The sequence below is a fragment of the Cydia strobilella genome, chromosome 15 (genome assembly GCF_947568885.1).
Source record: "Cydia strobilella chromosome 15, ilCydStro3.1, whole genome shotgun sequence".
NCBI lineage: Eukaryota > Metazoa > Arthropoda > Insecta > Lepidoptera > Tortricidae > Cydia > Cydia strobilella.
Window position 1 is genome coordinate 13,993,433 of NC_086055.1, and position 13,596 is coordinate 14,007,028.

Here is a 13,596-nt window from a genome sequence, read left to right on the forward strand (position 1 = left end):
AAGGGTACTTTCAGTTAACAATTTAGGCAAAAGTATCGTTACCTATATATATGGAATGGAGAGTCAAATATCAGAATGGAAATTGTATAACAATTCCCTTCCAAAGTGTCGGATGATGGAGCTCAGAGCGTTTTCATATTGTCCGATCCGATATCGGATGTCGGAAGGAAGTAAAATGTAAGATGTGTTTCTCTGTATTTATTTATGCATTTAATAAATCGAATTTAAATTATCGTGAGCTTAACTAACTTAATAAATCAAATCCTAACTGACCATGTTACGCGTTTCGGTAGCTGCCATCCATCAACCCACCAACGGAGCGGCAGCTGACTTCACGAGGGTTCATCATACACCGTTAACCGCTATACGAGTTTTCGCCCGGGAGGCGATGACTGACGAAATTTGCGCCTGGCTCGCGGTCTATAATAATTGTCAGTGTGCGTATGTGTAGGCATAATGCTTGTTGTAGTGTGCGTGACCGCTAAAGACGGCGCCCGGGCGCGCCCCCGCGGCCTGACTACGCGGATGTAGGATCCTACATCCGATATCGGATCGTACAATGTAAAAACGCTCTCAAATAGTCTGCTCATACAATACCGTAATATTAGAACCAGAGTTTGCTCTCGAGCGTGTATACGCATTTGTGTTTCAGCCTTTAAACAATTCAATCGCCATATTTGATTCGGCGCTTGCTGAATAGAGCCATTTCCAAAGCTCTTTGTATTATATAGGCATTCCCTTGTGGTTGTGACTCCTTAGCTAACTGTAAAGCAATATTAAGCTAACCTAATTGTACATATGTAATAGGAACTGGAATAGGCTATGTAATATATAATAAGTTATTTGTAATACCTACGAATTAAGTTAAGATTTTAATCTGTGAAATGAAAATATTATGCACTTAAGTACCTAAAGTAGTTTTTTGCAGCAGTTGTATAAGAGATAGGTCAAAAAAATAAAGTGATCTTTAAGATGTGACCCGCAGGCGAGTGAACATTATAAAGGAAGTATATTTTGACCTATACGTAGTTATACAATGTTGCATTTTTATTTGTACAACTGTAAAACAGTAATACTCAAGGGCGTCGCCAGCTGATGGGCTAGGGATGGGGCAGTTCATATGGCCCATGGCCAAGGGAAGAGGGAGGGGCATACATTCAGCTGCCCCCCCTTGGCGACACCCATGATAATACTGTTCATCAACTGAACTTCTGTACTGTACCTGTACTGTGTCTGTGTCTGTACTTGAACTGTGTGTCTTCATCTTCTCAAATTACTTTTTCGTCTAAGACGGTAATCTGTTAAACAAAAGCCATTGTCTCTTTTCTGCGAGCTGTCGGCCTTTGTGTGCCATTGCGCGTGCCACGGCGCGTGCGGCGCTCCCACACAACGGAACACAATGGCCAACCGCCTTGATGATGATATGTAAGATGTCGTTTCACGAAAGTTCGCACATACTTATTTAATAATGTGAATGATGATTTTCACGTGATGTGGATTAATCTCAAAAGTTGCGTCTAAATGTAACGAATGCGCCGCGACTGCGAACAGATGGTTGAGATGGTTGCTTAAGGTTGGCCCTAATCAGTGCAACTCATGCAACGCTCGCATTTATAAAGCGCGCAATCTATACAGCAAACATTCGTTTCAATCGTGTTCGCAAGACCTGGACGCAACTTAACATGCAAATGTGATAGTCAATTTACCGGCTGTCCTACTCGAAGCATGGCCAAAGTGCTTCGCAAATCCAAACGCCAATGAATAGACAATGAACGCAGGCTCGGCAATAGGCAATAATAGGACCTACTTGTAATAGTTATAGTTTATTAGGTGTAAAAGACCTTGTAACAGAAATGATGGCTCTTTTCTGTTCCTGTGCTTGTTTCTGTGGTGAATGACGGACATTAGAAATACAAGGAACTGTTAGACAAACAAATAATTTGTATTCTGTGCTATTTCGTACATTGCCACGGAGACAAAATATGTGACATTTTCAACCAAAAGGTACCACATTGTCGCTTGCCGATAAGGTAGATTTCTAATTGAATCTATATGGAAATATCGCCTTACTGACAAGCGACAATAAGTACCCTTTTGGTTGAAAATGGCACATATGAAAGCGTTTAGAGATCTCATATTTTTGTCACTGCGACAAGGCACGAAGTCAAAAATCAATTACTTTGGCTCTACGTATATCACGTATGGCTATTACGTATGGCTGTGGTATGGCTGGAATAATAACTTGCACAAGAAAGCGAGCAAAAATAACTGACACGATATTATTTGAAGACGCAAAAAATGTCACATACCTAGTGTTTTGTACATAAGATATTATAGCAGGTACCTTATTAAACAGGAAGACACACTAGAAAGAGACAAAGCAAATGCTTCTAATTCACTTTTCTAAGTAGTTTTGAATAAGAGAATAGCAACGCTTGAAACACCCCACTTGAGTAAATATTGTCACATATTTGGTCTTTAAAACACATATGCGCCGCACCGTGGAAAATCAGGACAAAAAGCACTTCCCCTCAGTCTTACTTATCTTTCTCTAAAATCTGAACATAATGTACAAGTGCTAAAGTACATTTTTCAAATCCACAAGCTCCCTTTAATAATACCTTGTAATTAATGTGTAGGTAAAGCATGTTTGTAACAAAGTTAGAAAATAATGGCATACGCAAACTCGCGACGTGCAGTTTACTTTCGCAGTTTGCTTTTGGAATAAGGGAGCTTTTAATTTGAGTTTTCGACGCGCAAAGGATGCTGCAATTATATGACTTAGCACGGATATGTTTTGAAATGAGAATGAATTTAAGGTTTGCGAATTTTGAGTTATTGATAAATTTATCTGTTTTTTTTCTCAGTGCTCAAAAAAGCATTTTAAGGTTTGCGTATTTTGAGTTATAGATAAATTTATCTGTTTTTTTTCTCAGTGCTCAAAAAAGCATTTTAAGGTTTGCGTATTTTGAGTTATTGATAAATTTATCTGTTTTTTTTCTCAGTGCTCAAAAAAGCATTTTAAGGTTTGCGTATTTTGAGTTATTGATAAATTTATCTGTTTTTTTTCTCAGTGCTCAAAAAAGCATTTTAAGGTTTGCGTATTTTGAGTTATAGATAAATTTATCTGTTCTTTTTTTTCAGTGCTCAAAAAAGCATACTGATGTAGCGTAAGCGTAATGATGAGCGATAAATAGGTTATCGCTGACTGTACCTACTTAGGCGCCAACTTTTTATATAGAATACTGATTAACCTTTTGGACGCCAATGACCGATATACGCACCGTAGGTTCAACGCCAAAGACTGATTAATCGGCCATAGACCACAGAGCAACAATAGACCTACGTGCATATGCATAAAGTTCAATTTTAGTTTTGACGCTTCGGTGACGTGCCGTCTGGATGAGAGCTTTCGTGTTTGACACGGCGTCGAAAAGATTAAACAATATGCTACGAATCCAATTAAATTGAACAGATAAGTTGTTATTCTTCCGAGGCTAGTACATATTGTCAGTAAATAAGAACAAAAAAAACTATACTCATTCTTTTCTTTTGGGTGCTAGTACTAGTGTAAGACAAAGATAGTATTATTCTCTCTGTCTATGTTTGAAATGAGACAGTCCTTTGACAAAAATCTGTGTATAGTCCATCAAGTTTTTATGCGGTTTAAAGCGAGGTTTAGACTAGCAAGAACTTGCTTGCAATTTACGTTACATTGCCGACTATTGAGGTAAACTGCATTCAAAAGTTTGATCAGATACCGCAATGTAATGAAAATTGCATGCAAGTTCTTGCTAGTCTAAACCTCGCTTAAGAAATTAAACAGTCTATTCTGTCCTTTAGGACTTAAAAGTTTAAACGACAATCAAACTGTAGGCCGAGCACATGATTGGCGCGACAGTATCTCGCCGTAAGATAGACTACCCGTCTTTTACTAACTGTATGAATGAAAGGGGGACGGGTAGTCTATGTCGCGGCGAGATACTCTCGCGCCAATCATGTGCTAGCCCGGCTGTGCTGTAAATTTATTGCCAAATATATTTCCAGTTACAATTGTATAAATAGACGTAGACGTTTTAAGCTAAGCTGTAAGATTAATGTAAATACCTTGTAAGTTGCACGTTGTAAAATGGATGTTGAAATAAATGGGATAAAATTGAACAGATTGTTTTACTTAGCGGATGGATGGCGTCTCGTTCTATGAGTTGGTCAAACCAAATTGGCAGTAAATAAACAAAAAAAATATACTCATCCTTTTCTTTTGGGTGCTAGTACTAGTGTAAGACACGGGTCGTATGATTCTCTCTATGTTTGAAATGAGACAGTCCTTTGACGAACTATAAGTACCTATATAATTTTTTTTTCTTTATCCCTTTAACATAAGGCCAGGATTGCACTTGTAAGTTTTACTTACGTAAGTAGGGACACAGCTATACTACAGAATGAGATATGAATATCTTTATCTCAATCTAGCAAATAGCGATGTCCCTACTTACGTAAGTAAAACTTACAAGTGTAATCCTGGCCGTAGGTATCGTAAGTAGGGACACAGCCAGTTCTGTGGACACAGCTATACTACAGAATGAGATATGAATATCGTTATCTCATTCTAGCAAATAGCTTTGTCCCTACTTACATAAGTAAAACTTACAAGTGTAATCCTGGCCGTAGGTATCGTAAGTAGGGACACAGCCAGTTCTGTGGACACAGCTATACTACAGAATGAGATATGAATATCGTTATCTCATTCTAGCAAATAGCTTTGTCCCTACTTACCTACGTAAGTAAAACTTACAAGTGTAATCCTGGCCTAATGCTAAATAAATTTGTGACATAAGCTTATCATTTATGTTATACTCTATCATTCTGTATTAGAATCGGCCGTGCCTCAGATACAGGGTGAACTTTTCACCAGCCATACTCTACGTAGTAAATTTATAATAGGTACTTACTGAACAACTTTTATTATGGAACCAATGCCGAAAGCGCGAAAAAAATGTTTGCTGTCCCATAGAAATTAATCAACGGCATGACATCAGGAATGTAATGTATGAAACAGCCAAATTTCGGCATTGGTCCCATAATAAAAGTTGTTCAGTAAGTTTATAACCTATAAATTCACTACGCAGAGTTAGAGTGTTTTCACATTGTCCGATCCGATATCGGATGTCGAAGGTAGTAAAAAGTAAGATATATGTATTTCGATGTATTTATACATTTAATAAATCATTATTACTAAAAAACGATAAATAACGCAGGAAATTACGTAAATTGTCAATGGCGCTTACGCCATTATTAACGATGCTCCGATATAAATACAATGTCGCGTGACGCTGTGCGGCGTAAGCGCCATCGACAATAAGGTCCCTTTTCATAGAAAATGCCCCATATATATAGTATTTTCTATGGCGCGGGACTTTACGTTCAACGAACTAGTCGAACTTTGAAACTAAATAAGGCCCTCACCAGACGAGGCGTAGGCGTAAGCGTCGCGTAAAAACGTTACGAGTTCTGTGCACCAAGAATCGCGTAAGCGTAATCGTTCTATTTGCATACAAGTTCTTCACGCTTACGACTGTCATATATAATAACGACAGCCGGCCTAACCAAAGTGACATTCGCTATCGCTTCGACAACGAAACCTTTTGTGTGTCTCTCTATCAATCTTCCATATTAGTGCGACAGTGACAGTTGCGTTTCGATCGCTACGGAGCGTAAGCGCAAGGCAGGTTGGCTACGCGGCCATCTCATACGCTACGCTACCACGACGCTTGTGCGGACTTTTGAACTTGTACATACGTGGTCGTAGCGCTCTCGTTCTACGCGCGTATAACGATACGCTCACGCGTCTCTCAAGCTTACGTCTCGTGTGCTGAGGGCCTAAGCGTAACGGGGCTCCAAAATTCCATCGAGAACAATATAAACGTGTCACTTTGTATAGAAATATAAGGTGTAACCTGATAACAATAAGAAAACACAAAGAATTAAAACTAACACTTACTTACTAGGTACATTTCTACAAGCATAATCTATTTCCTTAGTTCTAGGCCTTAAGGTCGGGCCAACCCGTAGCGGCGGCGCGGGGGCCCTATCCGCGACGGATGAGGATGCAGGTTCCACATTCGGACCGGAACTTTGCTCTGCCTCCTTTTCCACCGGTAACTCTGTGTTACACTCTTCATTTTCTATTTCACTGGAAACGGAGTCCGACCGCTGAGTGACAGTCGTTGGAGAAAGAGGCGGATTAAGTGGTAATGGGGGCGAGGGTGGCGGCGATGCTGAGGGCGGTGGCGGAGTGAACCACGTATACTTGTCATCGTCATCACCCTTTCTTACATTGCTGTCAAATTTTTCGCTCCCCGTATATCTCATAATCTGATCAATGTGCCGTTTGCACAAAACATTATAATCATTAACATATATTTCAAACATCCGGTTACCAATTATAGTTTGTATAAAACCTAAAGTCCAAAATTGTTTTCTTGCTGTAAACCATCTTAACCATACTTTATCCCCCTTTTTAAATTGTCTGCAATGTAGCTCTTCATTGTGGTCTTTTAAATCAAAATCATTTTTACGTTGAGGTAAAACCAGATCCAAACGTGACCTCAAGCTACGGCCAAACATGATTTTAGCGGGCGATAAACCAGTAGAACAATGCGATGTAATTCGATATTCAAATAAATATCCCCATAACTTATTATGTACATCTGTTTGTGAATTGGCGGTAGATAATATACATTTTAACATCTTTTTACATGTTCTTACAGAATTTTCAGCTTGGCCATTGCTTGATGGATGATAAATAGGCGATGTTATATATCTAATGCCATTCATCGTGCAAAATTGCTCAAATTCTGTTGACTTAATTTTAACATCGTTATCTGATACAATAACATGTGGCACGCCAAACCTTGAAAACAATTCTTTTAACTCGATTATTAGGGACCGTGTAGACGTACCGCCTTTCATAAACAAACATTCGAGCCATTTGCTATACGCATCTATAACTATTAAGTATACCCGCTGCTCAAATGACATGTAGTCGATATGTATCCTATGCCAAGCGGCCGAAGGGCGAGGCCAAGGCGCGGGCGCGGCGCGCGGGGGGGAGGGTCGCGCAGCCATACAAACTGCACATGATCCTATCCATTGTTCGATATCGCCATCGATTTTTGGCCACCACAATTTACTACGCGCGATACTCTTTGTTTTTACTATGCCTAAGTGACCAGAGTGTAAGTCCTGTAATATCTGATTACGATACGACGTCGGAATAACTACCCGATGACCACGAAACAAGCAACCGTCATCTACTTCCAGGTCAGCTTTGCAGTTAAAAAAAGGCGTAACTGAACTGCAAGTGATTTTTCGTGGCCATCCGTGGCTCATATACTTAATTACAGTTTGCAACACGAGGTCAGCTTCGGTAGCTTTCCTTAAATCATCAAATGTAACTGGTGCCACATTTGCGTCTAAAAATTTTAGAAAAGATATATCTCCCTCTGCCTCTTCATCATAACATTCCGGCAGCGGCGCGCGAGAAAAATAGTCCGCTACTATATTTTTCGCGCCACTTATGTATTGGACTTCATAATTGTAGGCCGACAGTATAATCGCGTAACGCTGAAGTCGAGACGCCGCCATTACGGATATCCCAACCTTTTTACCAAAAATGGATAATAAGGGTCGATGATCCGTTTTTAAAATAAATGGCTCCTGTCTACCATATAAATACTGATGGAAGCGTTTAACTCCGAATATTAAGGCAGTAGCTTCCTTCTGAATTTGGCTGTAATTTCGCTCACTAGCGGTTAACGAACGCGAGGCAAATGCAAGCGGCCGTTCGGCTCCCGTTTGGGGGTCACGTTGGCTCAGTACTGCGCCAAGGCCAGGCCCAGCATCTACCGATAACACTAGCTGTGCCGCGGGGTCAAAATGACCCAGTACCCGATCTGAACACAGTTCTTTTTTTACGCTTTCAAAAGCCTCTTGCTGTCGGGAACCTCACTCCCATTTTGCCCCGTTGCGCAATAATTCGTGTAGAGGGCTCAGCATGCCTGACGCGTTAGGTATGAAACCGCGGTAATAATTCACCATGCCCAAAAATCGCTGAACGTCTAAAATATTTTCCGGTTTAGGGGCGTTTAAAATGGCCTCGGTTTTCTTAGGACATGCACGTAGACCATTTTTATCTATAACAAAACCGAGGTATGTTACACTATTTTTAAAAAAGTCACATTTACTCTTTTGCAATCGTAACCCCGAGTCATGAAACCTTTTTAAAACCTCCCGTAATCGCGATAAATGCAATTCATCAGTAGGTCCCGTTACGCATACGTCATCGAGCCAACAGCTGACTCCTTCTATACCTACTAAGAGTGTCTCCATTGTGCGTTGGAAAATAGCCGGCGCGTTAGCTAGTCCATACACGAGCCTCGTATACTTATACAACCCTTTTGTTGTATTTATAGTAGTGAGCTCTTGTGAGTCGTCTGATAGAACGAATTGATTATATGCGTTACTAAGGTCGAGTTTCGTATAACGGTTACCGCCACCGAGCCGCGCAAACACCTCTTCGATACGGGGCATAGGATACCTATCTATTATCATATCTTTATTGAGCGTTACGGAAAAATCACCCGCTATCTTTAATTTACCGTTGTCCTTCAAAACAGGCACTATAGGTGTCGCATATTTAGAAAAATGTACAGGTACCAATATACCTAAACCAACAAGCCTATCAATTTCTTCCTCTACCCTATTTTTAATAGCAAAAGGAACCGTACGAGGTTTAAAGAATTTAGGCGTAACATTTTCTTTTAATCTCAATTCTACTTGAAATTTGTTAAATTTTCCTAAGTCTTCATTGAAAAGGCTCGAATATTCGCTTAGCAACCGCGGTAGCTCACTTTGAAACGATTCCGAACTAACAAAGTTAATTCTTTGTTTATCAATTGCAACATACATGTTAAACTTGGTCATAAAATCACGGCCCAATAGACCTAAGCGACTACCATCCTCCATTACATAAATATCTATGTCGTGCGTTTGTTTAAAATATGTTATTTTTGTAGTAAAATAGCCCAGTGGCGTGACTTGATGACCATTGTAAAAACACATTTTTAAATCGCATTTGCTTAATTTAGTGTCCGAAAAAGTTTTATAATATAATTTATCACTTATCACACTCACGCCTGAACCGCAATCAAGTTCCATTGTTAAGTTTTTCCCGTTAAGGGCCACATCTAATAATATTGGTGCATAATTAACGTACCTTAAATTAAATAGCTCGCACTCCTTGCAACCTTCAGCACTCTGAGAGGCCTCAGCTGATCCCTCAAGGTCAGCTTGAATGCAGTTAACACGACACTGTTTCGCCTTCTCAGCGTTGCACACCTTTTTGAGATGCCCTTTTTGTCCACACACCTGGCAGCGGTAGTTCTTGTATTTACATTTACTTGCGTCGTGACTCTTAAGCCCGCACACGGAGCAGCGTCGAGAGTCGGAGGACCCCCCGGTACCAGGGCGACTTGTACCAACCCGATACATCGGCTCCTGCTTGACTTGCACGACGGCAGCAGGAACAGACGTAGTACGTGCGCTCCTGGCATACGCAGCCTTCTGGGCCACTTCCACGGCCTTCGCGAACGTCAACGTGGCAGCATCCTGCTCGAACAGCCGGTCGCGCTCTGGGCCTACGCTCAGCCCCAGCACGAATCTGTCCCTAAGCAGCTCATCCAAGGGGGCTCCAAACTCACAGCGTACAGCAAGTCCACTTATTCGAGCCGCCCATTGTTCGATGTTTTCTGCAACGTCACGCGTCGCCTCGTAAAATTTCGCCCGTTCGACGAAAATACAACGTTTTGGCGCTAATTGTTTATCTAACACATCTACTAGCTCGTCGAACTTAGAACCCTCAACCTTCTTAGGATGCACTAAGTTCCTCACCAGTCGGTATGTCTCGTCACTTAAATGAGTTAAAAGCAAGGCACACTTATTGTCGTCCTTCACCTCATTTAACTTAATATATTGCACTAATCTGCTTTTAAAAATCTCCCATTCCTGGGAGGTGTGGTCAAACAAAGTTAAACTTCCGAGGAGGTTTGACATGATTTAAAAACAGATAATAATTACACACGCGCGAGGTAAAACGTCCGTTCGTCGCCAGTGAGAAGTACTTGGGTGCGAAATGACCAACAACCGGTATGTAGCGAAGCTAGTTTATTACTGACTGGTAGGGGCGGCGCGGGCGCATACACCTCAGTTAGTCTTATTTTGTATGGGATTTTGAGTTTCCATAACGTGCCGCTTGGCGCGCTGTCAAAATCCCATACAAAATTGGACTTAATGCAAACGCGTACGCGTCACGCTATCGAATGAAATTTACACTAGGGATTCGGATGTCGGATGGCATTATGAGAAAGTCTACTTAGTAAACTAAATAGGCGTAAGAAATAATACATATAAAAAATATAAACGTAATAAGAGCCTCGGTAGAGAGTATCATTTCGTTCCATTTGGAGTTGAAACTCTAGGTCCATGGGGTCCCAGCGCGCACAAGTTGTTTGCAGAAAACGTATCAGCATTGCGATACAGCGAGGAAATGCCTCCAGCATCCTTGGTACAATGCCTCAAGGGCCTATTTTAGATTTAAGCTAGTTATTAATTTCGTTTACGTAGTACCACTGTATATATCTTGTATGTAAATAAATAATAAATTCATTAGTTTTTATTATCATATAATAGGCGTGTAAAGTGTAGAAAGCGTAGGTATAGTTAACGCTATCTCTACTGAGCTCGTTCACTTACGTACTAACAATGGCATTATGTTAAACAAAAGCCATTATTTCTTTTGTGCCTGAGCGCCTGGCCTTTGTGCCTGAGGCTCACACACAATAGCCACGCTATCAGGCACAAAGGCCACGCGCTCAGGCACAAAAGAAATAATGGCTTTTGTTTAACAGAATGCCATTGTCAGTACAGGTAAGTAAACGAGCTCAGTAGATAGACCGCATACTATACCTACATTTATCTCAGGAAAAGCGGAAAGGTACAAAAATTAACTAGAAATTCAAGAGATCAAATTTAATACAACAACTGACCCAAATAGCTGACAATGTCAAGATAAGGGACAGTCCTAAAATTTTAGCACCCATCTCCAAAGTCCCGGGCACGAATTGGTCTTATTTTAATTTGAAGTGTAACTCGAAACGAGTGCCGCCCTTGATTGGACATTGGACCAATTTGCGAACTGGGGGCGAATATTCTGGTCCTACCTATTCAAGAAACGTTTTTTACTCGACATTCGGACGGGGCCCATTTGTCGGACGGTATTAGTCTGATATTATTTGTGTGGTAATGTGTTCCATGGTAACCCATACGACTTGACAGTTCGTGGACTAATAATATTTCACTAGACCATAGAGTAACTTATACTTACGGAGTTATATCTATCTTTGACTAGACTTTAATATAAGTCTAGTGAAACTAACCGTGAATCATTCAAAACTTATTTGTCTAATACCTAATATTATTACTATTATTAGTCCACGAACTGTCAAGACGTATGGGAACCCACCATGGCAGCATGATGGCAGCATACCACAGGGTGGCCCAAAAATACGTTGACACAATAAGTTTTTTCTAATTAGGTATTTTATTAAGCACTTACAACTATTACAAAATAAGCAAAAAATTAAAACTACAGTCTTTTTGTAAGCATACAAGCTACGTAAAGCACAACTCCTTGAGGATAAAGATAAAAAAGTTCGCTTGGAGAGATGTCGGTTGTGCAACGTGCCGCTACTAAAAAGTGGGAAAATGTATTTTTCACCTCAGCAGCTCGAACAAGCCTACTTTCGTCACTCCCTGGAGTGAGGAAAGTGCGACTTTCCTCACTCCAGGGAGTGAAACAATGTAGCTTTTTAATTTAGTGAAGGCCATGAACTTTATACTTTTATTACATTTTTTTATGATACGGTACGGTACGGTACGGTACGGTGCGGTCCGGTCCGGTCCGATCCGGTCCGGTCTGGTCCGGTCCGGTCCGGTCCGGTCCGGTCCGGTACGGTCCGGTCTCGTATCGTATCTTATCGTACATATTATAATACTTTTTTTTTCTGTTTATTCTGTGTAATTCGAAATACATTTTAACCTTTAATATGTTCTCACTACTGAGGTGAAAAATTATGTGTGCAACACGAGAGCAAAGTTATTTTACATCTCGTGTTTTTGAGTAAACACTCGCAAGAAAAACCAACTTAAATAACTATTTTACTGATGAAAAATTTTATGTATTGAACAGGCCCGTAATCACCAAAATGACAGAATTTACTCTCCATGTCGCCTTGGAGAAGCCGCAGTGTCATCGCTAAAAGCCGGATGCCACCCAACTCGTCTGATCTAAATCCAATGGGCTTGTGGTCAATCTTAGAGACAAGAGCCTGTACTACTAATATAATCAAGAACATAATATAATCACAGGAGATCGAGACCGATGGAGACAAATGACAGGAGCTGCTAAACCAAGTGGTCACGATCCTCAGTAATAAGGGACCGACAAAGAAGAAGAATCATAGGTCAGATTTATTCTGGTTGAAGTCTAACAAAACAGTCGGTGTAGTTATGAACAGACACTGTTTTTTTACTTTTTTTACGCTTTGTTTACACTAAATTTTGAGCACGAATTTGGACTAGGTCGAAGTGGTATTCCGAATCTATCGTCTGCTTTTAGATTTTTCAAACAGGAGAATTCGGAGATTGAAATTTGGTGATTCTTCCTGGAATGGAGCATCTATGAAAAATAAAAGTAACATTCACTTTCGTAATCCCTCGTAAGAGGGCCCAATGCAAAATTATAGTTTTTATATAGGTAGGCAATTTACACGTTTTTTTATCAAAGGCAAATGCAATGAAATAATCATACGGAAACTAGACTAGGTATTTTTGCAAAGGCAGACTCCAACCAAAATAGTTCCACGAATCCAAAAATATTTCGAGATAAAAAAAGTACCTTCAAACCATTTCAGACCTAATAAATCAGTCCTGAAAAACGTTTACATGGGAAACCAATTCCTATTCCGTAGAATAATGCTGAAAATGAATATGAAAAAACCGGACACGTGCGAGTCGGACTCGCCTACCGAGGGTTCCGTACCTTTTAGTACATGTTGTTGTAGCGGCATCATCTGTGAAAATTTTAACAGCGGAGTGTAATAGGGGCCCATTTTTACCCTTTGGATACGAAACCCTAAAAAAGTAACTTACTAAAATAATATCATATCAATTTCAACTTCACCAAACTTTTAATCTAATATTTTATTTATTCTGCCTTGATCTTGTGACTGCTAACGCCATCTAGAGTTCTATATAAAAACTATAACACGACGACAAGTTTTCTGAAACCGATTAGTCATTATGTTAATTTTAATTATAATTGAAAGAGTATGAATGTATTTGAAATAATTTCTAACTTAAAAATGTTATTATATTATTTGTAAAAGAGCATTCTGGTTTATAACTCGTAGTCTAGCAGAATACTAAGTAATCCGGCTACTCACCAACAGGTGGCGCTAGTAGTTGTGAAAAACATCG

The 13,596-nt window shown here is 40.1% G+C and overlaps 1 protein-coding gene across 1 annotated transcript; it reads right to left on the reverse strand.

Moving 5' to 3' along the window:
* Nucleotides 1-5,997: 5,997 nt before the first annotated feature.
* LOC134747947 (uncharacterized) lies at nucleotides 5,998-10,253 on the reverse strand. The gene is made up of 2 exons (XM_063682625.1): nucleotides 9,196-10,253; nucleotides 5,998-6,375 (listed from the first exon to the last, which is right to left on the reverse strand). The coding sequence occupies exons 1-2, from the start codon at nucleotides 10,111-10,113 to the stop codon at nucleotides 5,998-6,000; spliced, it is 1,296 nt and encodes a 431-aa protein (XP_063538695.1). The 5' UTR covers nucleotides 10,114-10,253.
* Between the last annotated feature and the right edge of the window lie 3,343 nt (nucleotides 10,254-13,596).